We start from the raw sequence: 27,952 nt of genomic DNA, 5'->3' as shown, positions 1-27,952 counted from the left end.
TTTAAGGAGAGAGCCAAACACTTGAGATCCTTACTATGGCTTCTGCAGCGGCTCCTGACCTGGGGTCACCTCCATGCTCACTGAAGCAGTTAAGACCTGGCTTCTATCAGGATGAGAACTCGGAAATTTGGGTTGTTAAAAAAATGTCAGTTTGTTACAACCAGCCGTATCACCCAAATGTAAGTTCCTGGGTCCAGACAGGCAAAAAGCCCAACCCTTATCCTTGTGAGAAGTGTGTGTGTGTGTGTGTGTGTGTGTAGGAACTGTTATCATCCTGTCAGAATTGGGTCCATTCTTAGACCCAGTCCCGGAGCCCCTACTTTGGAGGCGTCACAGGCAGAGGCTTCTCCACAGATGAAGGGAGCCCTTGTGCTGAGGCCTGAGGTACAGGTGGTCAGAGGGAGCCTGCTGGGAGAGCTTTACACACAGCTGGGCTTTGTGGGATGAAAAGGAGGTCTCCAGGTCAGGAAAAAGGCAGGTCCAGTAGGAGCCCCATGACCTGGAGGGAGCAGGTATGGATGCAAACACACACTGGTTTGTGATTTTTCTGAAAACTCGTCTGCTGCTGCTGGGTTGAGGGGTGAGTGACTGGATACTCTGGAGATGGTCTGGGTTGTCATGTGACTGTGCTTGGTACTGGTCTCAGTGGCCAGGGAAGGACTTCCATGGGACTAGGAAGAATGGAGTAATTGAGGCATGGGGAGCCCTTGAACAATTCTCTCCCTCTCTCTCCCTCCCTCCCTCTCTCTCTCTCTCTCCCTCCCTCTCTCTCTCTCTCTCTCTCTCTCTCTCTCCCTCCCTCCTCTCTCCTCTTGCTCCCCCTTCTCCCCTTTCTCACATCAAACTAAGAAATTGGATGCATTGTTGAATTTTCACACACACACACACGAAACAGGCACATCCCTGCATGTTTAAGGCCAGATTAGTCTATATAGCCAATTCCAGGCCAGCCAGGGCTACACAGAGAGATCCTGTCTGAAATAACTAAACAAATCTTAAAAACAAACAAACAAACAAACACCCTATGAGCCGGAATTAGGATCTCAGCAGCTACATGAAAAGTCAGATGTGGCTTTGTTATCTGAACTTCAGTGCTATGGAGACTTTAGACAGCGACCCTCTTGCAAAGGCATAACAGAGAGAGTGTTGGAGCAGACATCTGAGTTCTCCTTGGCCTCACGGGCTGGCATATATGCAGATAGCACGTGCACTCACATGTGTGTCTGCTCTGTGTGTGAGTGTAAGGGTTCACACTCACACACAATTACTTGCAGGCTGGGACAGGACCATCTGAGAGTGATCTCAGCATCCAGAAACAATGTCAGTTTTGAGTAAAACTTTATTTAACGCAACACCATGTGGCAAGCCTAATTGGGCCCTTGCTCTTCTTTGCTATTTCCTTTCCCTTCCCCCAAAATTGAGAACACGGAAGAGAGACTTTGCAGCTATCAGGACAGTAACCAATAAAATGGCTTGCCACTTCGAGACAGATGAAATTGTGTGTCTTTTAGCTCATAAAAATGAAGACATTTATCAGGACAGTGGTGGAAAGTCTGCGACAGGCTTTCTGTTTCATGGCCCTTGATTATACTTTATAGCAACAGTTTTACTTTATAGATTTCTGCGTTGCCTCATGTTTATGTTTTGCATTTATTTAGACACATGAAGTTCACCATAGTGTTCTATATATAATTTGTTTTTGGTAAAGCCATTGCCTCACTGGGCCTGAGATATGGGTGCATGCCTGATTGTGTGTGCACAAGCAGTGAGAGGTACTGCTGGCCTGGGAACTCAGGCTACATTGTGGGAGATGCATTGGGGATGAGCAGGGATGGTTAAAGCTAGTCCTGGGCCGGAGACAACAGCAGAGGACCAGACATCCCAGGTCCTGGGGAGGAAGACAGAGGTGCTGGAGACAAGGTTGGGGTCAGGCTGTTGAAACATATACCTCTGAGCTTGACCCTTGCAGCAAACAAGCTAGGCTGGTTGCCAGGTGTGGCTGATGGAATACTGCCACTAATGTACCGCTCCCCTCTACTCTGTCCAGGATGGAATCGATATGGTTGTCCACTTGTTGCAGCTGAACAGATTCCCCATGGAGCTCACACTCTCCTGGCCTAAAGAAGTGACCGATCTCCCTGAGCTCTGGGAGTTAGAATCTGAGGACACATACTCGGGATCAAACGCCACAATGTGGATGTTAATGGAACATAGCCAGGCAAGTGTTTGGTACCTTAAGGTGAATGCTGCAACAGGTATCAAATGATTTTCATCCTGTTCCCGACACCAGGGAGGTTCTTAACTCCTCCGCATCCAAATTTTCCTTCAAGGGCTCTTTTTAGAGCCTTGGTCCATTTTGTGTGTGTGTGTGTGTGTGTGTGTGTGTGTGTGTGTGTGTGTGTGATTTGGTGGAGGTGTGTAGGTTGTATGAGAAAACTTTTCCTGGGACCACAAATTGTACATGTCTACTCACCCTCCCCCCATGCAAAGAATACGAATGTAAGGAGACTACCAAAGTCCATCTTGGTGAACCCATATATTTTATTAGGCTTACTTGTAGGAATATGGGTGAGGGGTCATTAAAGGAGCAGAAATGACTCAAAGGCTCCTGAATGACCACAGCCACCCCAGATGGGTGACAGACAGCTCACAAGAGCTGGGGCCCTGGAGCACACTGCACAGCCTACAGGCAGCTCAGCAGGTTGTAGTGCAGTGTCCTGTCAAGGTCCCTCAGCTGTCTAAAGCTCTGCAGACAGCTTGGCTGGTTTCTGCTGCTTCTGGGGTCTTGTAGGAACCAGGCCCAACTGGGCTGCCTTCCTGTCTTACTGTTTCATGTCCTGTTTCTAGCAGCTTCCATGTCTGTGTTTATCTTGGTTAGCTAGTCATGTTTACTGCTCTGAGAATGCACCCCTTCCTTCCTCGAGACTTTTCCTCCTGTGTGCAATCACCTCTTGAGGGATTTCACCTGGGAGGAGGATTCTTGTTTTGCTGCCTATAAGAAGGCTCTTTGGAACTCTGGGAAGAGAATAATAAACCGCTGCTGCGGCTGTTGCTGCAGCTGCTGCTCTCTTAGTACGAAGGACCCGCTGGGTTTGTGTGTGTGTGTGTGTGTGTGTGTGTGTGTGTGTGTGTGTGACGTGCGTGTGTGCGCTCGAGTTAAATCTGCAGTCCCTCACCCTCGACTCGGTACTGCAGTGGCGTGAGCTCCACAGGGTCTCTGGTCTGAGTCCTTGCTGCTTGGCTTTGCTTCCTCTGGCAGATGGGGGTGAGGTGAATCTGTTCAGTTTCAGGGAGTCCTTGAGGATACTTTTGTTGTTGTTTACCTTCCTGTCCAAGGAGGAGGCTGCTAGATAACAGAGCAGGAGAGGGATCGGGGAGGAGAGAGAATTTACGTGGGCACCCAAGTGGGCACCTCTGCCCAGTGTGTTGGCTGTGGACGGAATGCTTGCTTCTGGCTGTGGATGGCACAGGCCAGGTCCTCTGTTGGCCCTTACCCCTTCTTGGTGCCTCAAGTGGGAAGGGGCTATTGTGTCAGAGCTGGCTAGATTTGTGTCACCCAAGATCCTGATGGCTGTTCTTTCTCCTGCAGGAAGGAAACACGCAGGAAATAGTCCTAGAGGTGCAATGTTGATGACAGAAGCTGCTGGCCTGGTATGTCAGGGACCACACCCCTCACTGCTGAGGTCCAACAGGCACCAGCAGCCTTTCCTTCTTTATAGGAGGCAGTCCTGGCCTCCCTCCCTGAGCTTTCACTGGTGGCCACCTACCCATCACCCTGATCCTTTGGATCTGAGCACTGTAAGCACATCCCACAGAAAGCAGAGGACCTCACTGAGTCATAGTCACCACTCCTCAGCCCTGCGAACAATTGTGGGGGTCCAGGGTTCCGCTTCACAGCTAAGCAAACAGGACCTGGTGCTGGAACTGTTGGTCTATAGACCACAGAGTCCTGTCCATGATGAGACTGGAACCCAGTGACCTTGGTCCTCAAGGCAATGACTCAGCAGTGCTGTGTGACTCTGGCTCAAGAGAACCTACACTGGGGATCTGCCCCAGCTTAGTAGCAGCTCTCCCTGGCTGGGTAGAGCTTGGCCCAGAGTAGGGATTACCAGAGTCCAAGTCTTGGAGCCAGCACCCAATTCCTCAGGGAAACTGTGTCTAATCAGTGTCTCCTTTTGTCTTCTCCAGCTCGTTGCAGTCCGGCCAGCTTCTGCCTCCTATGTCCTCAGTGAAGACTGTGCCCACCCACTCCTCTGCCTGCTCCTAGACTTCCCAGTATGGCAGTCCTTCCTGGCCTGCTCAGATCTGCACTTTAGATGACCTGCTATCGTGTGCCTGACCTGTGTCCTGAGGCTTTTCCCTTGCTGGAGACAAGCTGAAGCATCTTTTGACCCCTTTGTGCCTCCGTATCTGACTTAAGAGATGGTCCTTCTTAAAACGCCTACTCCCACTGAACCCCTCTGCTGGGCTCCCAGTACTGTTGTGGTTGGACATTGCCCCGTTCTACCTCAGGTGGCTCTGGTCTGTAGGTTCCTCAGGAGCAGTTATGAATAGGGAGTCCAGGCCCTGTGTGCCTTGAGCTGCTAACACTGGCTGGAAGTTCACCTAGTGCTGGATAGAGGACACTCTGCTCAGTAGCTTGAGGGCACAGTGGGACATGGACAGAGGGAGCACCTGGGTTCTCCTCCCATGTGCTCAGATCCCTGGCTCCTACAAGTGATGCTGACCCTAACCCCACCCCACACCCATCTTGATTTTTAACTAATTAAAGTTTACAGCTTTTACAAAGATTCTGTGCTGTCCAGTCTGTCTTTACTTACATTCTAGTAGAAAGCAGGAGTTGGCTCCCAAAAATTAAAGGAATATTTAGTGACTTCCTCTAGACATTACCACATTGGGCAGAGTGGTTTCTGGTCCATTTTGGCAGCAGGGTACCTGGGGAGGGTCTAGAAGGGAGGCTGCCTGGGAGCTGGATGAGGCTGGGCTGTCACCGGGTATGGAGGTGTAGTGCCACATGGAGGAAGGGGAGTGGTCAGTGGCAGGTGACAATGTGTCACTGTCTCTGTAGACCTGGTTGGACTTGAACTCTGAGATGTACCAGCTTCTGCCTTCTGCTGGTGTATGCCACCAAGCCCTGGTTGAGACCTCATCTTTGGTTTGTAGAAAATACAGGGAAATATGTTCATGATCCTGGGGATAGAAAAGCCCAAAACAGGACAAGGAATGCAGCAGCTGTAAGATCAGCCCTGAAATTCACCTTCACCAGGGGCTCTAGAGGATCTCTGAGGAGAGAGAGATGAGCAGAGGGCAACGACTAACACAAGAGGAGACAGGAATAGAGGGAGGAGGAAAGCAGGTTTTCTTTTTTCTATTTTTCTTTTTTGGTGTTTTGAGACAGGGTTTCTCTGTGTAGCTGTGACTGTCCTGAACTCACTTTGTAGAGCAGGCTGCCCTCGGAATCACAGCGATCCACTTGCCTCTGCCTCCCAAGTGCTGAGATTAAAGACGCACATCACCACCGCCTGGCAGGAAGGCAGGTTTTCAAACCCAGAGATGTTTGCCCTTGTTCTGGACAGAATGTCTGGGGCCTTGGAGACAATTTCGGATATGGAGAGTTGTAGGGTGGCTCTGAGGACAAGCCAGGGTGCTCTCTGAGTCTCTGTCTGAAGCAGGATTTCTGAAGTGGGTAGCAAAGGCATTTGGGTCACATCCTGCTGTGTCTTGGGGTCTTCTGGTGAGCACACAGGATGAAGAGAGATGAGTCCAGTCAAAGAGGAGACCATCACAGGATGAGTGAGAAAACTAACCAAGTCCCATTTCCTCTCTTATGGTGAGACTTGAGAGATGTTTTGAGGAAATAAAAACAATTTACTAATTATACAGTGTGCTCTATTGTGTAGTGAAGGGTGTGTGCTTTATTGTGAGGAAAATAACCTTCTCAAGTTCCCTTGAGCCTATAAGAGAATCTAGTAAGCTAAATGTTTGTAAATTCTAGGTGTAAACACTCCAGCTTTTCTTTGCTTACGAAGTCAAAGAGAAAGTAACAGAAAATCTGTGAAGTGGCATTTAAAACATTAAACCTTCTGGCAAGCCTTTAATACCAGCACTTGGGAGGCAGAATAAGACACATGTCTGAGAGTTCAAGGCTAGCATGCTTTACAACTCGAGTCTAGCACAGTCCTCGGTGTTATACAGAGAAGCCCTGTCTCAAATGAAACAAAACAAAACAAAAAAAAGAGACAACAACAAAAACAAAACAAACAAAATTTCAAACCACTTGACAAGGAGTACAGACAAGCTTTAGATGGAAAGACAGGCAGGATTGTAGACCAGTCCTGCAAACTGGGCATTTCACTTCTACACCTCGGTTCCCTTACATATATATAAATGGAGCAATTATAATAAAGCTAGCAGACAAGGATTAGTATAATAGCCCAAGCTATTTCACATGCCGGTGTATATTCTGAACTTATTTATGAGTACAATAAAACAAAGCTTAAAGAGTTTTTACTTGCATGTTCTGATCCTGAAAATTAATGTGAATGTTGTGTGTGTGAGAAAAGCTGGGAACCTTCTGGGAGAGAAGAGAGGGAGGGTAGAGAAGCAATATAGACACAACACAGTGACTCTCAGCAGGTACTGTGTCAGTCACAGCCTGCTAGGGACCTGGGCATCCAGGCACAGAGAGGCTGAGAGAGAAGATGGCGCACACACACAGGAATGGGGTGCACAAATGAAGGGTGGAGAATGTGGAGTCCAACACACCCCACGTTTGCAGAAAGGTTAGTAGTCTGTGCTAAGGACACTGGCAGGCAATGAGTACAAGCATCCTTCACAGCTTGTTTCTTGCTGACCCTGCCTGGAAGATGACAGCGCTAACCCAGAGGTAAGATGCACCATTAACGCCAGGGATGGGGATCCAGGCTCACTGCTCACTCTTGTCAAAGCTGAGCAAACATCTGATGAGAAACAAGTTAAAGAGGAGGCTCTTCTGGCTCATGGTTTGAGGAGATACATTGCATCAGGGTGAGGAAGGCATCCTGGGAGGTGGTGGGAGGTGGTGGGAGGGATGTGAGGTTGCCTGCTCCCATCTTGGTGAATCAGGCAGCAAGGAGAGACAGACAGGTCAGAGCCTTTGTCACAGGAGCCTGGCCATTGTGTGGTCTCTGCACACCCTCAGTTCCCTCTGTGTTTCTCCGTCCCCTGCTGCTGGCTCACTTCCCATCCAGCCATGCCTTGTGCTTTAGGCGCTCTACCTCAGTGTGCCTGGTGTTTAGGCCCAGTCACCTGGAGTGGCTGAGCAAGGTGTGCTCACAGCACAGTGCCCCTCTTTCAGGCCCCAAGGCCAGCCTGGCGCCACTTTCTGTGGTCTGCAACTCCCTTCAACCAACCACACTTAGTACCTGGGGGTTGATGAGACCTCCCTCTGCTGGTGGAGCACAGAATTGCAGGACAGAGCTCATCTCTGGGCAAGAAAGAACCTTGAGAGAAGCCTGCACTGCTCAAAATCTTCCCATGCCAGGCAGCAGAGAGGGGCAAGTTGGCTAGGAGAAATAAGCACCTGTCAGCCATGATTTGGACAAAGACTAGCTGGAGGAGAAAGGGCCTGACTTCTGTGCACCTCCCTCTCACCCAGGGACTTATTCTGAGCTTCCACCTGGACGCCCATCAGACTCTGGGGGAGTCATGTAAGGCTGACAGTGAAGTGTCAGAGCCAAGAATAGGTGAGTCACAGCTTCCCAGTGCCAGCCACCCACTGAAGTCACACCACTCCTGCCTCAGTTTCTTCCTCTGGGGAATGGTTTTCAGGCTCTAGAGTACAGTTGCACGGAGACACAGATGCAGTGCCTAGTGTCTTAGTTAGGGTTACAATTGCTGCCGTCAATCACCATGACCAGATACAAACTAGAGAAATAATGGGTTTGTGGCTTCCACTTCAACATTGTAGGCCACCATTGAAGGAGGTCAGGACAGGTATTTAGACATGGCAGAAGCTGGAGGCAAGATCTGATTCCTGCTGGCTCCCCTAGGCTTCTTCATCCTTTCTTACACAGCCCAGGACTACCAGCTCAAAGGATGGCCCCTCCACAATAGGCTGGCCCATCTGCCAGGAATCACTAATTAGGAAAATTCCCTACAGGCTTGCACACAGCCTGATGCTATGGAGGCATTTCTCAATAGTTCTTCCTTCCTATCATGTGATTCTCGCCTATGTCAAGTTAACACGAAACTAGCCAGGACACCTAGGAATTGTCTGACATGCGTTTTGGGGGTGAGTTGATAGACTGGGAATCAAGCATGGGCCAAGCCATGGGTTGGATGGCTAGCACCGCACAGAACTGGGCACAGTGATGTAATCTCAGCACCACAGAAGCTGAGGCAGGAGAATGAGGAATTCATGGTCACCCTCAGCTGAGACACTGCTGAGAGATGGAGGAAGGAAGGAAGGAAGGAAGGAAGAAGGACGTGAGGATAGGGATGGAGGATCGGTTTCTACTTGTTTTGGGCCACAATCGGAAGATTCTGGCTTCTGGGCTCTCAAAAGGAGAAGGGCATAGTGACCCTTTTCAGAGCACAGGGTGCTGACATCATGGGGATGCTTTAGGGCATGGCTTTAGGACAGCCCTCCTGCGGCCTCAGCAAAGCAGACCTAAGAACATGGCCAGATTACATGGGTAGTCAGACTCTAGGGCCAAGGACAAGGCTAGGAAGAAGACCCTTGATCCTATGCAGCAGGTTTTACTTGAGCTTGAGCCCAAAATTCTGCGGTGTGTCTGCTTGTTTTCCAGGAGAACAATTTACCCCACGTGTGTCTTGCCCAGATCACTCAGGGCACCTCTTCTCAACCTTGGATCGCAAACCCTTTTGCAGACTCTCTCTCTCCACAAACAGTTACATTAGCTTTCGTAATATTAGCAAATTTACAGTTTGTGAACCAAGGAGAATAAGTATGGTTGGGGGTCACCCCAACATGAGGAGCTGCATTAAGGGGTTCCAGCATTGGGAAGGCTGAGAACCACTGCCTACATGCAGAGGGTCAGCTGACAGGAGGGAGCTGATGAAGACCTGCTGGACACGTGCTGGTCAGAACAATTCCCTCAAGTGTGGGCAAGGGACAGAGAGAGCTCTCCAGAGGGCTAGCCTGAGAGCCCAGGGCATCTGGTGAGCTGAGCTCCTGGCCCAGGCGCAGGTGAACTGGGTTTACTCCCCCCAGGCCCTGCTGCAAGGTGTGGTGAGTTCTCTGTCCTGCCCCTTCAGGACTGTATTTTAGGGAGGCAACAAACAGATGAGCTTCTTACTATGGCTTCTGCACGGGCACGTCCGCTGTGGTTACCCCCACGCAAAATGCAGTGTTCCGGACTTGGTGTTTATGAAGATGAGCACAAGAGAAAGTGGGTGGTTACAGAAGTGTCACTTCGTCCTCCACGGGATCCTCACAGAACGGTGAGTTCTAGGGCTCCAGAGAGGCCGTAACCTTACCAGCATCCTTGTGGGATAGGGTGTGTGTGTGTGTGTGTGTGTGTAGGAACTGTTATCATCCATTCTTAGACCCAATCCCTGGAGCCCATACTTTGGAGGCCTCACAGGCACAGGCTTCTCCACAGATGAAGGGAGCCCTTGTGGTGAGGCCTGAGGTACAGGTGGTCAGAGGAAGCCTGCTGGGAGAGCTTTACACACAGCTGGGCTTTGTGGGATGAGAAGGAGTTCTCCAGGTCAGGAAAAAGGCAGGTCCAGTAGGAGCCCAATGACTTGGAGGGAGAGGATGTGAATGCAAACACACACTAGTTTCTGATTTTTCTGAAAATAAGAACTCATCTGCTGCTGTTGCTCCCACACTGAATGGCCTGGGGCAGCCATGAACACACAAGGGGTCCTTACACTGGAAAGTGAGCAGGGAGCTTGGGGGAAGTTCTAATGGGTCACGTGATCTGCTGTGCTGTAGATCATCACTCTGATTGAAAACTCTCCTGGATTGTTAAAACATTCTCTAATGAAAATTTCCTGGTATCAAAACTTCTCCCCAAGGACCAATGATGTACTAAAGGGTGAACTCTTTGCTCTATGTGGCAGAAAGTATGGTTCTCTTTTTGTACTGGAGGTACAGATGGGGGACTGGTTTAGTCTCACTGAGGTGCCTAATAATGCATCAAAGTGGACTCTGGATGCCAGGTTCTCCTGGTGTGCCCCAGTCCTGGCTTGTTACCGGGAATAGCTGGCATCCCCTGCCCCCTGTCCTAACCTTCTCCAGCTGCAGCTCCTCTGGGCCCTGAATAACTCAGCCCATTGGCTGTGCCAGTCTCTTGACCCAGGCTGTCCAGGCTGGATTCTCCCCTCCCCGTTCCCTCTCCCTCCTTCCTCTCCTCTGCTCTCCTCTCCCCTCCCTCCCCTCCTCCTTTGGCCCAGCTCAGGATTATGTTCACTCTGGACTCTCTCAGTGTCTCTGTTTTTGTCTATGCTCTTTTATCTACTATAAACCTTCCCCTCTACCATACCTAGGAAAGGTCCTTACCTTCCTTGTTTTAGTCTTTTTTTTTACATTAATTTGTTGCCAACTCTGATATGTTAATGAACATTCATATAACCAGGAAGTATTTCACCTGAAGCTCCATTAAAAAAAAATGAAAGTAGCAGATAAGCATTTTTATTTCAACCTATAACAAATATAGAATAGAAAAGTTTTGGATCAAATATTTTCAGTTAAAAAAAAAAACCTGGAGAGAATGCTGATAGAGTGTAATGAGGCAGACTCCATGGGAAATAGTGTGTTGTCAATTAAATCAGTCACATGTCTGGCCACCATACTACAATGAGGGCCAGGCTGTGCTAAAGCAGCTACTGGTCCCAAGTGTGCAGAGAGGAACCATGCAGGAGCCAGATGAGCTTCTTGTAGAGTTGAGTTTGAAAGGAGGAGAATCTCATGGCTGCTGGGAAAGGATGCAGCTCAGGACCCAGGCAGAGCTTTGCTGAGGGACACATCCTGTGGGTGCCCTGTGGATGATGTCACAGATTGAAAGCACTGTGGTGGGAGGAAGGGGGGAGTGCAGGGTCTAGAGGGTGAGTGACTGGAGAGGCTCTGGAGAAGGGCTGGGGGGGGGTTGTCCTGTGACTGCTGGCCACTAGCCGCAGTGGCCAGGGAAAGGCTTTCATGGGACTGGAAAGAATGGCGTAATTGAGGCACAGATAACTGTTATAGTTATTATTTTTTTTTATGTAAAACTGAGTTTGTTTCTCCTAGCTTATTTCTTAACCTGGCTATCACACAAATAATTTTTGAGACTGTTTCATATTTGTTTATAAAGCTACACAACACAGTCTTGAGCGGTCTTACTCTGTTCTTAACGTCTGTGTTATTTTGTCTTACTCCCAGCAAACATCCCAGCTATCCTTGCACTTCATAGCTTTCCCCTCTGCAGTTCTTTCTTTTTGATCTTTCTTGAGCCTCTTCCCTAGGCTCAGTCTTCTGGCTGAATCCCCTACTTCATCCTTCAACTCCTCTTCCCTTGGCTGGCAGGAAGTCCAGCCCTATTCTCTCACCCGCTCAGCAACTGCCTGTAAGTGGCTTTTTGGAATACCAGGGAACAATTGGGAGAATTGTTTGCACAACATTGAGACAGAAATCGGCATGTAAACTCCATAGCAACTTTAGGCCTATAAGTAGCCATTGAGTTATTTCTCTGGTTAAGACACTTCTTTCTGTCTGTCTTTCTTTCTCTCCGTCTTTCTGTCTGTCTGTCTCTGACTCTGTCTTTCTGTCTGACTCTCTCTGTGTCTGTGTCTCTCTCTCCCTCCCTCTAACTCCCATGCCCCCACCTTCACCCCCCACCCCCTACCCCCACCTCCATCTTAAAACATATGTACTGGGGATTAATCCAGGACATTGCAACGTGCTAGGAAATCTCTACAATTGAGGCACGTTCCAACCTTCCTTTGACTGTTTACATTGCAACAGGGTCTCACTAAGTTGCCCAGGTTGGTCTTGAACTCATTTTGTAGCACAGGTAGGAGTGGAACTTGTAATCCTCCTGCCTCAACCTCCTGAGAAGATATGGATTCCTAGTTGCAATATTAGGTCCAGCTTTGCACGTCTCTCTCTTTCTTTTTCCTTCTGTTTTTCCCTTCCTGTTTCTGTCTCTCTGTCTCTGTCTCTCCTCTCTCCCTCCCTCTCTCTGTCTCTCTCAACTAGCATACTAAGAAATTGGATGCACATTTTCACACACACACACACACACACACACCAGAGGCAGGCATATCTTTGTACAGTTAAGGCCTGCCAGAGTTACACAGAATGAATCTGTCTCATATAAGTATACAAATAAAAAGTAAATAAATCTTAAAAGCAAACAAAAACCTGAATTAGGATCCCAGCAGCCACATAAAAAGTCAGGTGTGGCTTTGTTGCCTGAACTTCAGTGCTATGGAGACTTTAGACAGAGACCCTATTGCAAAGGCATAACAGAGAGAGTGGTGGAGCAGACATCTGAGTCCTCCTTGGCCTCACAGGCTGGCATACATATACACACCACATGCACTCACATGTGTGTCTGCCCTGTGTATGTAAATATAAGCGTTCATACATACAACTGCTTGCAGGGTGGGACAGGATCATGCCAGTGTGAGCTCAGCAGGGATCAAAAGCCTTTTTCAAGGGCCGGAGAGATGGCTCAGAGGTTAAGAGAACCTTCTCTGCCGAAGGTCCTGAGTTCAATTCCCAGGACCCACATGGTGGCTTACAACCACCTGTAATGAGATCCGGTGCCTTCTTGTGGTGGGCAGGCACACATGTGGGCAGCATACTGTATAACTAATAAATAAATCTATTAAAAAATGGCCTTTTTTCAATCAGAGGCCTCAGAGGCAAGATTTCCATTCCGGAGAAACTGAGGACTTAGGAACACTGCCCTGTGTCACCTTAGTGCAAAAGCATCCAGAGACAATGGCAATTTTTAATAAAACTTTATTCAGTACAATAGCAAGTGACAAGCCTATTTGGACTTTTGCCCTGTCTTTGCTATTTCTCCTTCCCTTCCATTAAAATTGAGAACATAGAAGAGACAGGAGTTGCAGACGTTAGGATAACTAGGAAAATGACTTGGCACAGTGTGAAAAGATGAAAATGTACGTAGGAATACAGTAATAGGAAGTCTGTGACGGCATTTCTGTTTCAGGGTCCTCAGCTATGGTTTATAGCAACTCTTTTTACTTTGGTGCTTTCTGTCTTGACTCCAGTTTAAGTGATGCACTTTTTTTCCCTCTTAATCCACTTTTCATCCTGGCCGTAGCCCCAATCCCTCCTCACTTCCCAGCCCCTCTTCCAACCTCTTTCTTCCGCATCCAGCTCCCCAACTCCCCAGAAGAGAGGAGAACTCCTTCACCTTCCCCAGGCCCAGCCTCACCAAGTAGTATCAGGACTGAGTTGTGTCCTCTTCCCCTGTGGCCTGGCAAGGAGGTCCAACCAGGGGGGTGTGATTGAAAAGCTGGCAAGAGAGTCCATGTCAGAGAGAGCTCCCATTTCCCTTACTAGGGGACCCAGGTGACTCCTGAGCTGGCCTTCAGCTACATCTTTGTAGCAGGCCTAGGTCCAGTCCATACAAGGTCTTTTGTTGGTGCTTTAGTCTTGTCAGGACCCTTTGCACCCAGCCAGTTGACTCTGTTGGTCTTCTTGTGGATCTTCTTCATCTCTAGGTCCTTTTCTTCTCCCCCCTCCCAATTTTCTACAAGGTTCTCTATGCATCACTCAGTGTTTGCCTGTGCATCTCACCATCTGTTTTGAGGCACTGCTAGGTGGAGCCTCTCAGAGAACAACTCTGCTTGATTTCTGTCTGCAAGTGTAGCAGAGCATCATTAATAAGGTCAGGGTGTGTCTTGGGTTGGGCCTCTCATTGGTTGGACCTTCCCTCAATCTCAGCTCTATCTGCTCTATATTTATCCCTGCACATCTTATAGACAGGGTGAATTTTTGGGTCGAAGTTTTGGTGGGTGGTTGGGTGTTCTCCTCTCTCTTTTAGGAGACTTTTCTAGTTAGAGGATGTCCTCTTCAGTCTCTATGGCCTCTGCTACTAGGAGTCTTTGCAAGAGTCCCTCTCATATCCCCCTGGGAGCCTCCCATGACTTAGGTCTCCAGCTTGTCACAGAGATGCGCCTGCCCATGGTTTCTCTTCTCTCTACAGGCCCTTTGTCTTCCCACCCCGTTCTCCCCAGGTCTGCTCCCCCCTCATATCTCTGTTTCCTCTCCTACTTTGTTCCCTCTCTTCAACTGCTACCTCTGTCTATACTATTTCCCATTCTGAGGGAGGTTTAAGCATCTTGGACCCTCCTGTTAGTTATCTTCTTTAGTCTGTGCACTGTAGTATGTTTATCCTGTACTATATGGCTTAAATCCAATTATAAGTGAGTACATACCATGTGAGTCTGGGTTACCTCACTCAGGGTGGTCTTTTCAAGATCGATCCATTTGCCTGCGGATTTCATGATTGCTTTCTTTTTAAAAGCTGAGTAGTATTCCACTGTGTGAATATACCACAGGTTCTTTACCCATTCTTCAGTTGAGGGACATCTAGGTTGTTTCCAGCTTCTAGACATTATGAATAAAGCTGCTATGAATATAGCTGAGCAAGTGACCTTGTTGTATGGTGGAGTGTCTTTTTGGGTCTTGAGGTAGAGCTCTTTTATATGGCATTTGAAGCTCACCATCAACACTACATTGCATTTCTTTTGGTAAAGCCACTGCCACCAGGCCCTTGGATGTAAGTGCATATGGGTTTGTGTGTGCACAACCAATGAAAGGTACTTCCAGCCTGGAAACTGTGGCTACATGTGTGGGAGATGCACTGGGGATGAGCAGGGATGGCTGGAGGGAGTCCTGGGCTGGAGACAACAGTAGAGCACCAGATATCCCAGGCCCTGGGGAGGAAGACAGAGGTGCTGGAGACAAGGCTGTAGTCAGGCTGTTGAAACATGTACCTCTGACCTTGACCCTTGCAGCAAACAAGCTAGGCTGGTACCCAGGCATGGCTGATGGAATATTGCCACTAATGTACTTCTCCCCTCTCCTCCCTTCAGTATGGAGCTGGTACGACTATGTACTTGCTGCAGCGGAGCAGGTTACCCCGGGGGATCGTAGGCCCTGAGTCCACGACATTGAACATGATGCCCGTGGTATTCGATTTATTCACTGCACTAACATACTGGGGATCAGACAACACCTCCTGGAGAATAGTGGAACATATGCAGGCAAGTACCTCAAAGGGAAAGCTGCAGTGCATATCAAATGCTTTTCATCCTGTCCCCAAAACCAGGGAGGTTCTTATCTTCCCTCATCAAAATCTGCTTTCCTGGCTCTTTTTAGAGCTCTCAGTCCACTTTTGATAGAGGATTGGATAGAAGTGTATATGTTGTATGACAAAACTTTTCCTGGGACCACAAATTGTACATGTCTACTCACCCCCGATAGGGTACCAAGAATCCCAATGTAAGGAGACCCCCAAAGTCCATCTTAGTGAACCAATGAGTTTTATTGGGGTTACTTGTAGGAATATGGGTGAGGCGTCACTTACAGGAGCAGAAATGACTCAAAGGCCACTGCATCACCAAAGCCACCCCACATGGGTGACAGACAGCTCACAAGAGCTGGGTCCCTGGAGCACACTGCACAGCCTACAGGCAGCTCAGCAGGTTGCAGTGCAGTGTCTTGTCCAGGTCCCTCAGCTGTCTAAAGCTCAGCAGGCAGCTTGGCTGGTTTCTGCTGCTTCTGGGGTCTCTGGTCTGAGTCCTTGCTGCTTGGCTTTGCTTCCTCTGGCAGGGAGGGGCCAAAGTAAGACGTTCAGTTTCAGGGAGTTCTTGAGGAATATTTTTGTTATTTAACTTCCTGCTTAAGGAGGAGGCTGTTGCACAACAGAGGGGAACAGTGATGGAGCAGAGAGAACACATGAACACACATGTGGGCACCACTGCCCAGCGTGTTGAGTGTGGAAGTAATGTTCCCCTCTAGCTATGGGATTCACAGACCAGGTCCCCTCTCACTCTTTACCCCTTCCTGCTGCCTCAGGTCTGAATGGATCATTGCCCAGAGCTGGCCTGATGAGTGTCACCCAGAATCCTTACGGCTGTTCTTTCTCCTGCAGGAAGGAAACGTACAGGAAATGATCCTAGAGCTGGCATGGTGATGACAGTACTGCTGGGCTGGTATGTCAGGGACCACACCCTCACTGCTGAGGTCAGACAGGCACCAGCCGGCTTCCCCCTTTATAGGAGGCAGTGTTGTTTTCCCTCCCTGAACTTTCCTTGTGTGGTCACCCATCACCCTTCTGCTTTGGATCTGAGCACTGTAAGCAACACCCCACAGAAAGCAGAGGACCTCACTGAATCATAGTCACCACTCCTCAGCCCTGGGAACAATTGTGGGTGTCCAGGGTTCCACTTCACAGCTAAGCAAACAGGCTCCGGGTGCTGGAATTGTGGGTGTTAAGATCACAGAGCTCTTGCTGTGGTGAGACTGGACTGTGTGATCATGGCCCTCAAGGTCAGTCACTGCAGTGCTGTGGGACTCTGGCTCAAGAGGACCCACACTGGGTATCTGCCCCAGCTTTGCAGCAGCTCTCCCTGGCTGGGTAGAGTTGGCTAGAGCCCAGGGCTTTGGATCCTGCACCCAGTTCTTCAGGGAATCGCTAATCAGTGTCTCCTTTGTCTTCTCCAGCTCCTGGCAGACCAGCACCCTCATGCCCCCAATACCCTCAGTGATGACTGTGCCCACCCACTCCTCTGCCTGATCCCAGACTTCCCAGTTTGGCAGTCCTTCCTGGCCTGCTCAGATCTGCACTTTAGATGACCTGCTACTGTGTGCCTGACCTGTGTGTGTCCTGAGGCTGGGGACAGGCTGAAGCTTCTCTTGTCCACTTTGTGCCTCTGGCGCGGACCTCAGAGATGGCACTTGTTAGGACCCTTCCTCCCTCTGAATCCTCTTCCTGGGCTCCCAGTACTGTTGTGGATGGAGATCTGCCCTGTTCCACCTCAGGAGCAGGTACGGATAGGGAGTCCAGGCCCTGTGTGCCTTGAGCTGCTAACACTGGCTAGAAGTCCACCTAGTGCTGGGTAGAGGACACTGTGCTCAGTAGCTTGAGGGCACAGTGCGACATGGACAGGGAGCACCTGGGTTCTCCTCCAACGTGTTCAGATCCCTGCCTCCTACAAGTGATGATGACCCTAACCCCATCCACACCCAATTTGCTTTTATATCTAATAAAATTTTACTACATTTTTTGGGGGGATTCTGTAGTGTCTGATATCTTTTTATCCACATTCTAGTATGCAGAATATTTAGTGACCTCCTGTAGACATTTCCACATTGGGCAGAGTGGTTTGTGGTCCATTTCTGCAGCAGGGTACCTGGGGAAGGTCTAGAAGGGAGGCAGCCTGGGAGCTGGATGAAGCTGGGCTCACACCAGGTAAGGAGGTGTAGTGCCACATGGAGGAAGGGGAGTGGTCAGTGACAGGTGACAATGTGTCACTGTCTCTGTAGACCTGGTTGGACATGAACTCACAGAGATGTATTTGCTTCTGCCTTCTGCTGGTGTATGCCACCAAATCCTGGTAGAGATCTCATCTTTGGTTTGCAGAAAATATAGGGAAATATGTTCATGACCTTGGGGATGGAAAATCCCCAAACAATACAAGGAATGCAGCAGCTGTAAGATCAGCCTTGAGATGCAACTTCAGCAGGGGCTCTAGGAGTTCTCTGAGGACAGTGAGATGAGCAGAGGGCAGGGACTCACACAAGAGGAGACAGGACCACAGGGAGGAGGAAGGCAGGCTTTCAAACCCAGAGATGTTTTCCCTTGTTCTGGGCAGAAAGTCTGAGGCCTTGGAGACAATTCTGGATAAAGAGAGATGTATGGTGGCTCTGAGGGCAAGCCAGGCTGCTCTCTGGACCTCTCTGTGCAGCGGGCCTTCAGAAGTGGGCTCCCAGGGCATTTGAGTCAGATCCTGCTGTGTCTTGGGCTGTTCTGGTGAGCACATAGGATGAACAGAGCATCCCTGCCCTCTGCCCACTGAACTAAAGATGTCTTCAGACACTGCCACATTACTGTGGGTTGGGAGTGGAGGTTGCTTCCAGCTGACAATTCTGCCCTTGAGATGTACTGGTACATGTAGGCAAAGGGTCAGTACAAGGAGCATCCTAAGGGTACATTCAGAAGTGACCTAGCCTAGAAGCCTGATACTGCCTCTTCCTGTGGGAACCTGAATTGAAGGGGGACACTGGTCTCTCGGAAACTCTGTTCCCCTCTTTAGCCTATTGTCTAGGTTCAGAGTCACCTAGGGTGCTACTGAGGCATGGCTCTAGGTGCATCTTGAATGTGATCCAAAGAGAACTGAAAGGGAAGAGCACACTGGGGGGAGGGTGTCCTCTCCATGGGCTGCAGGTCTGAATGAAATAAAAACCAGGGAGAAGGAGAGCCAGCTGAGATCCAGCCTCCCCAGCTTTGCCTCCTGCTCACCCTGAAGTGAACAGCTTCCCCTTGCTGCAGGCTCCTGCTGCCTGCATGGCCTGCTCTAGTGAGAATGTTCCCTGGCCTTGAGGGTGAGCTGCTCAATTCTTCTTCAGAAACAAGGGGACACAGCGATTGGTGGAGGAGACAGTTCCACCCAAGCCTGGACTTGGAGGAAATAGGGAAGACACTGTCCATCTTAAAGGAACAGATCCCAGACCATATTACTCCATGGAGAACAGCATCTGCTAGAAGAAACAAGATCTGGACAAGCAGGTGGTGGGAGAGGAGACCTGGGAGTTTGTGTTAGTTCACTGCTGTGCCTAATATCCAGATGTCAACGACTTAAGAAAGAGAAAAGACTTGTCCGGTTTGTGCAGGGCTGTGGGAAGCACTTCAGTTCATATCACTGTGAGGCAGGGCATGGAGGAATGGAAGGCGTTCCTGTTTTCTCCTTCCCTCTTGTATTCATCTGGAACTCACAGCCCATGGGATGCATGCATACATTCATGATGTGCCTCACCCCAAACATCCCAGAGGTGTGCCTCAGTTTTTCAATGTGGTGAGTCCAGTCTAAGTGGAAACCCTCATAGAATGTATGAGAAAACTAACCAAGTCCTGTTTCCTTTCTGATGGTGAGACTTGAGAGATGTTTTGAGGAAATAAAAGCAATTTACTAATTTTACAAAGAGCCCTATTGTGTAGTGAAGGGTGTGTGCTTTATTGTGAGGAAAATAACCTTCTCAAGTTCCCTTGAACCAATAGGAGAACCTGGCAAGTTAAATGTTTATAAATTCTAGGTGTAAACACCATGGCTTTCCTTTGCATACAAAGCCACAGAGAAAGTTAACTGAAAATTTGTGAGGTGTATTTTAAAACTCTAGTACAGCAGGCAAGAAGAGGAGGTACTCATCAGGGTATCAAATAGGGCAGATTTTTGAGAGTTCAAAGCCAGCCTGGCCAACAAAGCCAGTACAAGCAAGCCAGACTGTTTTACAGAGATTACTTGTGTCATACCAAAACCAAACCAAACCAAACACAACAAAAACAAAAGAACAAAATAAATAAATAAATAACCCAAACCCAAAATATGGCAGACAAGCCTTAGTTGGAAAGTGGCCAGATTGTAGACTTGTCCTGTGAAACAGGGCATTTCACTTCCACACCTCAGTTCATATATATATATTTGGAGCAATTTTAATAAAGCTAGCAGACAAGGTTTACTATAATAGCTCAAGCTGATATTTCAAACCCTTTCAGGAAAAGGTATATTTTCTGAATTAATTTATAAATACAATAAAACAAAGAAAGAGTTTTTACTTGCATGTTCTGATCCTGAAAATTAATGTGAATGTTGTGTGTGAGAGAAAATTTGGGAACCTTCTGGATGAGAAGAAAGGGAGGGCAGAGGAGCAATATAGACATAACCCAATGACTCTCAGCAGGTACTGTTTCAGCCACAGCCTGCTATGGGCCTGAGCATCCAGGCACAAGGGACTTTGAGAGAGAAGACTAACATACAGGAATGGGGTGCATAAACGAAGGGTGGAGAACGTGGAGTCCAACACAGGACACGTTTGCAGAAAGGTTAGTAGTCTGTGCTAAGGACACTGGCAGGCAATGAGTACAAGCATCCTTCACAGCTTGTTTCTTGCTGACCCTGCCTGGAAGATGACAGCGCTAACCCAGAGGTAAGATGCACCATTAACGCCAGGGATGGGGATCCAGGCTCACTGCTCACTCTTGTCAAAGCTGAGCAAACATCTGATGAGAAAGAACTTAAAGAGGAGGCTCTTCTGGCTCATGGTTTGAGGAGATACAGTGCATCAGGGTGAGGAAGGCATCCTGGGAGGTGGTGGGAGGTGGTGGCGGGGATGTGAGGTTTCCTGCTCCCATCTTGGTGAATCATACATCAAGGAGAGACAGAGAGGTCAGAGCCTTTGTCACAGGAGCCTGACCATTGTGTGGTCTCTGCACACCCTCAGTTCCCTCTGTGTTTCTCCATCCACTGCTGCTGGCTCACTTCCCATCCAGCCATGCCTTGTGCTTTAGGCGCTCTACCTCAGTGTGCCTGGTGTTTAGGCCCAGTCACCTGGAGTGGCTGAGCAAGGTGTGCTCACAGCACAGTGCCCCTGCCTCAGCCCTGCAAGGCCAGCACAGTGTCACCTTTTGTTGTCCAGAACCTCTCTGCCCCAAGCCACAGTTAATACCTAGGGCTTGGAGAGGACTCCCTCTGCTGGTGGAGCACAGCATTGCAGGACAGAGCTCATCTCTGGGCAAGAAAGGACCTGGAGGGAAGCCTGCACTGCTCAAAATCTTCCCATGCCAGGCAGCAGAGAGGGGCAAGTTGGCTAGGAGACATAAGCGCCTGTCAGCCGTGATTTGGACAAAGACTAGCTGAAGGAGAAAGGGTCTGACTTCTGTGCACATCCCTCTCACCCAGGGACTTATTCTGAGCTTCCACCTGGATGCCCATCAGACTCTGGGGGAGTCATGTAAGGCTGACAGCAAAGTGTCAGAGCCAAGAATAGGTGAGTCACAGCTTCCCAGTGCCGGCCATCCACTGAAGTCACACCACTCATGCGTCTGTTTCTTTGTCTGTGAAATGAGTTTGCAGGCTCTAGAGTACAGTTGCAAGGAGTCAGAAACACAGTGCCTAGTGTCTTAGTTAGGGTTACAATTGCTGCCATGAAACACCATGAGAAAATACAAACTAGGGAAGAAACGGTTTTTGTGACTTCCACTGCTACACTGTAGTCCAGCATTGAAGGAGTCAGGATAGGTACTTAGGGCCAGAACTAGGAGGCAGGAGCTGATTGCCTGGCTCCACATTTAGCCAGGATATCTAGGAAATGCCTGCCATGGGTCTGGGGTGGAGATCAGTTGATAGAATGGTGGTCTAGCATGTGCGAAGTCATGGGTTCGATTCCCAGCACCAAACAGAACTGGGCACGGTGATGTAATCCCAGCACTAGAGAAGCCGAGGCAGGAGAATGAGGAATTGATCTTCATCCTCAGCTACAATGTGTGTTTGAGGACAATTTGGGCTACATGAGGCGCTGTAGAGATGAAGGAAGGAAGGGAGGGAAGTAGGGAGAGAGAAAGGAAGGAGGAAGGAAGGGAGAGGGAGGAAGGAAGGAAGGGGGAGGAGGGAGGGAAAACACAGGGGCACAGGTGTTCCTCATGATCGGGGCCAGGATAGGAAGATTCTGTCTTCTGGGCTCTCAAAGGAGAAGGGCATATTGACCCTGTCTTCAGAGCATAGGGTGCTGACATCACCTGGCTGCTTTAGGACAGTCCTCCTGTGGCCTCAGCAAAGCAGAGCTAAGGAGATGGCCCGACCATGTGGGTAGTCAGACTCCAGTGCCAAGGGCAAGGCTAGGAAGAAGACCCATCACTCCATGCCAACCCAAGCACATTTTATTTGATCTTGATCCCAAACATCTGAGGTGTGTCCTCGCTTTCCAGGAGAAGGAATTTACCCCAGGTGGGTCTTGCCTGGATAAGACCAGGGCATCTGTTCTCAATCTGTGTATAGCAACCCCTTTACAGCCTCCAGCTCCCAACTTTTTACATTAGGATTCATAACAGTTTCAAAATTACAGTTATGAAGTTGCAACTGAAATAAGTATGGTTGGGGGTCACCCCAGCATGAGGAGCTGCATTAAGGGGCCCCAGCATTGGGAAGGCTGAGAACCACTGCCTACATACAGAGGGTCAGCTGACAGGAGGGAGCTGATGAAGACCTGCTGGACACGTGCTGGTCAGAACAATTCCCTCAAGTGTGGGCAAGGGACAGAGAGTGCTCTCCAGAGGGCTAGCCTGAGAGCCCAGGGCATCTGGTGAGCTGAGCTCCTGGCCCAGGTGCAGGTGAACTGGGTTTACTCCCCCCACTGTCCCTGCTGCAAGGTGTGGTGAGTTCTCTGTCCTGCTCCTTCAGGACTGTATTTTAAGGACATAGCCAAACACTTGAGCTCCTTACTATGGCTTGTGCAGCGGCTCCTGCCATTGGGACACCACCGCACATGCTGATCTGTTTACGAACTGGCGTCTATGAAGACGAGAACAACGGAATCTGGGTGGTTGCAAAAGTGACAGTTTGTCCTTATGAGCCAGCTCATACCATGGTGAGTTTTTGGCATCCAGACAGGCTGTACCTCAATCATTATCCTTGCAGGCTAAGGGATGTGTGTGTGTGTGTGTGTGTGTGTGTGTGTGTGTGTGTGTGTGTGTGTGTGTGTGTGTGTGTGTGTGTGTTGAGGGGCTGTTATCATCCTGTCAGGAAACAGCTAACACTGGTCACTGAACAAAACCTTGTCCATACTTAGCCCAGCCCCTTGAGCCCTTGCTTTGGAGGCCTCACAGGCACAGGCTTCTCCACAGATGAAGGGAGCCCTTCTGCTGAGGCCTGAGGTACAGGTGGTCAGAGGGAGCCTGCTGGGAGAGCTTTACACACAGCTGGGCTTTGTGGGATGAGAAGGAGTTCTCCAGGTCAGGAAAAAGGCAGATCCAGGAGGAGCCCCATGACCTGGAGGGAGCAGATGTGAATGCAAACACACACTGGTATCTGATTTTTCTGAAAATTAAGAACTCACCTGCTGCTGTTGCTCCCACACTGAATGGCCTGGGGAAGCCATGAACAGACAAGGGGTCCTTATCCTGGAAAGTGACCAGGGGACATGGGGGAAGTCCTAATGGGTCACGTGATCTGCTGTGCTGTAGATCATCACTCTGACTGAAAACTGCCCTGGGCTGTGGCTGCAGACCACAAGGAACCTGGGAGCATAACATACTGTGCAATGGAGGTTTGTAGGTATCAAAACTTCTCCACAAGGACCAAGGATGTTGTTAGAGGGCAAAGCCAGTGCTTGGTGTGGCAGAGACTGTGGGTCCCATGCCCTGTACTGGAGGTACAGATGGGGGACTGGTGTCAGGTCTCACTGAGGTGTCTAATGATGCATCAAAGCGGACTCTGGCTGCCTGGTTCTTCTGGTGTCCCCCAGTCCTGGCTTGTTACTGGGAATAGCTGGCATCCCCTGCCCCCTGTCCTAACCTTCTCCAGCTGCAGCTCCTCTGGGCCCTGAATAACTCAGCCCATTGGCTGTGCCAGTCTCTTGACCCAGGCTGTCCAGGCTGGATTCTCCTCTGCTCTCTTCTCCCTTCCCCTCCTCCTCCCCGTATCCTTCTGCTCCCTTACACTTCCCTATTTTCTTGTCCCAGCTCAGGATTAAGTTCACCCTGGACTCACTCAGGCATCTCTGTTAGTGTCTCTGTTGTCCCCTTTATCTACAATAAACCCTCTCCTCCACCATATTTAGGAGAGGTCCTGTGCTTCCTTGGTCTGTTCCTTCATGGCTATTCCTCTTCCCTTCCACCCTAAAGTCAGAACACAGACAGAAGAGACAGACTGTGCAGACATCAGGATGGTAACTGGGAAAATGACTTGCCATAGTATGACACATGAAAGTGTGTGTCTTCAGTAAGTAAAGACGAAGGCATGTGTAAGGAGGGCAGAGGGAAGTTTGAGACAGGCTTTCTGTTTTAGAGGCCTCGGTTATGGCTTATATCAACTTTTTAACTTTGTCGCTTTCTGTGTTGACTCAGGGTTAAAATTTTCATTTATTCTTTTCTCTCTTTTTAAATAATTTATTAATTTATTTACTTTACATCCTGGCCATAGCCCCATCCGTCCTCACTCCCCAGCCCTAACCTCCCTCTCTTGCCTCACCTGATTCCCCTATTCCTCAGAAGAGGGGAGACCCTCTTCACATCCCCCTTTCCCAGGCTCACCAAGTAGTATCAGGACTGAGTTGTGCCCTCTTCCCCTGTGGCCTGGCAAGGAGGTCCAACCAGAAGGAAGTGATTGAAAATCTGGCAAGAGAGTCCATGTCAGAGAGAGCTCCCATTTCCCTTACTAGGGGACCCAGGTGACTCCTGAGCTGGCCTTCAGCTACATCTTTGTAGCAGGCCTAGGTCCAGTCCATACAAGGTCTTTTGTTGGTGCTTTAGTCTTGTCAGGCCCCTTTGCACCCAGCCAGTTGGCTCTGTTGGTCTTCTTGTGGATCTCCTGTCACCTCCAGGTCCTTTTCTCCTCCCCCCCTTTCCCAATTTTCTACAAGGTTCTCTATGCATCACTCAGTGTTTGCCTGTGCATCTCACCATCTGTTTTGAGGCACTGCTAGGTGGAGCCTCTCAGAGAACAACTCTGCTTGATTTCTGTCTGCAAGTGTAGCAGAGCATCATTAATAAGGTCAGGGTGTGTCTTGGGTTGGGCCTGTCATTGATTGGACCTTCCCTCAATCTCAGCTCTATCTGTACTATATTTATCCCTGCACATCTTGTAGGCAGGGTGAATTTTTGGGTAGAAGTTTTGGTGGGTGGTTGGGTGTTCTCCTCCCTCTTTCAGGAGACTTGTCTAGTTAGAGGGTGTCCTCTTCAGTCTCTATGGCCTCTGCTACTAGGAGTCTTTGCAAGAGTCCCTCTCATATCCCCCTGGGAGCCTCCCATGACTTAGGTCTCCAGCTTGTCACAGAGATGCGCCTGCCCATGGTTTCTCTTCTCTCTACAGGCCCTTTGTCTTCCCACCCCGTTCTCCCCAGGTCTGCTCCCCCCTCATATCTCTGTTTCCTCTCCTACTTGTTCCCTCTCTTCAACTGCTACCTCTGTCTATACTAGTCCCCATTATGAGGGAGGTTTAAGCATCCTCCCTTGGATCCTCCTTGTTACTTATCTTCTTTAGTCTGTGCATTGTAGTGTTTTTATCCGGTACTATATGTCTAAAATCCACTTATAAGTGAGTACATACCATGTGAGTCTGGGTTACCTCACTCAGGATGATCTTTTCAAGTTCGATCCATTTGCCTGCAAATTTCATGATTGCTTTCTTTTTAAAAGCTGAGTAGTATTCCACTGTGTAAATGTACCACAGGTTCTTTATCTATTCTTCAGCTGAGGGACATCTAGATTGTTTCCAGCTTCTAGCTATTATTAATAAAGCTGATATGAACATAGTTGAGTAAGTGAACTCCTGAATGGTGGAGCATCTTTTCAGTTTATACCCAGGAGTGGTATAGATGGGTCTTGAGGTAATTTTTAATGGCACATGAAGCTCACCATCAACACTACAATGCATTTTGGTAAAGCCATTGCCACCAGGCCCTGGAATATGCATTTGCACAACCAGCAAAAGGTGCTTCCAGCCTAGAACCTATGGCTACATTTTGGGAGATGCATTGAGGTTGAGCCAGGATGGCTGGAGCGAGTCCTGGGTCAGACAGAGCAGCAGAGGACCAGACATCCCAGGTCCTAGGGAAGAAGAGAGAAGTTCTGGAGACAAGGCTGAGGTTAGACTGTTGAAACCTATGCTTCTGACCTTGACCCATGCAGCAAAGGAGCTAGGCTGGTACCCAGGCATGGCTGATGGAATCCTGCCACTAATGCATTGCTCTCCTCTACTCCTTACAGCATGGAGTCCGTATGACTGTCTACTTATGGCTGCTGAGAAGATCACCCTCGGACTCTATGTCTTTTTGGCCCACGACTTTGTCCCATCTACCTAGGAGGTGGGAGATAAGCTCTGAAGTAACATACAGGGGATCAAACGCCACGTCCTGGATGGTAGTTGAATATACCCAGGCAAGTGTTTGGTCCCTCAAGGTGAATGCTGCCACCAGGTATCAAATGATTTTCCTCCTGTCCCTAACACCAGGGAGGTTCTTGACTCACCTCATCCAAATATTCCTTCAAGGGCTCTTTTTAGAGCCTTGGTTCATTTTTTTGGTAGGGGATTTGGTAGATGTGTGTGTTGTAAGACAAATCTTTTCCTGGAACACCAAAGCATACTCATCTACACACATAGGGAACCAAAAATAACAATGTAAGGAGACCACCAAAGTCCACCTTGTGAACCAATGAGTTTTATTGGGGTTACTTGTAGGAATATGGGTGAGGGGTCACTTACAGGAGCAGAAATGACTCAAAGGCAACTGCATCACCAAAGCTACCCCAGATGGATGACAGACAGCTCACAAGAGCTGGGGCCCTGGAGCACACTGCACAGCCTACAGGCAGCTCAGCAGGTTGCAGGGCAGTGTCTTGTCCAGGTCCCTCAGCTGTCTAAAGCTCTGCAGGCAGCTTGGCTGGTTTCTGCTGCTTCTGGGGTCTCTGGTCTGAGTCCTTGCTGCTTGGCTTTGCTTCCTCTGGCAGATGGGGGCGAGGTGAATCTGTTCAGTTTCAGGGAGTCCTTGAGGATACTTCTGTTGTTGTTTACCTTCCTGTCCAAGGAGGAGGCTGTGGTACAACGGAGGGGAACAGGGATGGGGGAGGAGAGAGAATGCTTGTGGGCACACATGTGGGCACCTCTGCCCAGTATGTTGGGTGTGGAAGTAATGCTTCTATCTGGCTACAAATCCACAGACTAAGCCACTTGCTTGCCCCCAACCCCTTCCTCCTGCCTCAAGTGTCAATGATCATTGTCTCAAAGCTGGCTAGATTTGTGTCACCCAAGATCCTGATGGCTGTTCTCTCTCTTGCAGTTCGACACCACAAAAAAACTGGTCCTAAGGCTTATTTGATGGTGAGAGTGGCGGCTGGCTGGTATGTCAGGGACCACACCCCTCACTGCTGAGGTCCAACAGGCACCAGCAGCCTTTCCCTCTTTATAGGAGGCAGTGCTGGCCTCCCTCCCTGAGCTTTCCTTGTGTGGCCACCTGCCCATCACCCTTCTGCTTTGGATCTGAGCACTGTAAGCACATCCCACAGAAAGCAGAGGACCTCACTGAATCATAGTCACCACTCCTCAGCCCTGGGAACAATTGTGGGTGTCCAGGGTTCCCCTTCACAGCTAAGCAAACAGGTCCTGGTGCTGGAACTGTGGGTCTATAGACCACAGAGCCCTGTCCATGATGAGACTGGAACCCAGTGACCTTGGCCCTCAAGGTTAATCACTCTGGGGTCGTGTGTGTATGTGTGTGTGTGTGTGTGTGTGCGAGAGAGAGAGAGAGAGAGAGAGAGAGAGAGAGAGAGAGAGAGAGAGAGAGAGAGAGAGAGAGAGAGGAGAGAGAGAGAGACTGACTTTGGCTCATGAGGACCTACATTGGGTATCTGCTGCAACTTGGTAGGGTAGAGCTTGGCCCATGGGCAGGGCCAGATCTGGGTTTACCAGAAGCTAAGCCTTGGAGCCAGCACCCTATTCCTCAGGGAAACTGTGTCTAATCAGTGTCTCCTTTGTCTTCTCCAGCTCTTTGCAGTCCGGCCAGCTTCTGCCTCCTATGTCCTCAGTGAAGACTGTGCCCACCACTCCTCTGCCTGCTCCTAGACTTCCAAGTTTGGCAGTCCTTCCTGGCCTGCCCAGATCTGCACTTTAAATGACCTGCTACTGTGTGCCCGACCTGTGTGTGTCCTGAGGCTTCTCCCTTGATGGGACAAGCTACAGCTTTTCTTGCTCCCTTTGTGTCTCTGTCATGGACCTC

At 49.3% G+C, this 27,952-nt stretch overlaps 1 protein-coding gene and 1 long non-coding RNA gene across 3 annotated transcripts in view; both read left to right on the top strand.

The window, feature by feature from the left end:
- LOC311602829 lies at window positions 1-27,952 on the top strand. 2 transcript variants are annotated; one of them, XR_014780865.1, is made up of 4 exons: window positions 1-179; window positions 2,048-2,218; window positions 3,590-3,651; window positions 27,721-27,952. It is a non-coding gene; the product is annotated as an uncharacterized lncRNA (long non-coding RNA). The 2 variants fall into 2 exon arrangements; XR_014780866.1 differs by lacking the exon at window positions 27,721-27,952 and adding an exon at window positions 4,189-4,788 and having other exon boundaries at window positions 3-179.
- The window catches only part of LOC311602826 (protein TCL1B3-like), a 40,539-nt gene continuing 20,843 nt past the window's right edge, over window positions 8,257-27,952 (top strand). Inside the window, exons 1-4 of the mRNA XM_084791436.1 lie at window positions 8,257-8,272; window positions 9,259-9,444; window positions 15,061-15,231; window positions 16,122-16,171. Coding sequence (XP_084647562.1) covers window positions 9,301-9,444; window positions 15,061-15,231; window positions 16,122-16,163 — 357 coding nt within the window. The 5' untranslated portion in view covers window positions 8,257-8,272; window positions 9,259-9,300 and the 3' untranslated portion in view covers window positions 16,164-16,171. The remainder of the gene's footprint in view (window positions 8,273-9,258; window positions 9,445-15,060; window positions 15,232-16,121; window positions 16,172-27,952) is intronic.

This window comes from Acomys minous (genome assembly GCF_964271855.1).
Source record: "Acomys minous genome assembly, chromosome: 8".
NCBI classification, from domain to species: domain Eukaryota; kingdom Metazoa; phylum Chordata; class Mammalia; order Rodentia; family Muridae; genus Acomys; species Acomys minous.
Note: the sequence above shows the minus strand (reverse complement) of the source record. Positions and strands in the feature narration are given on the sequence as shown.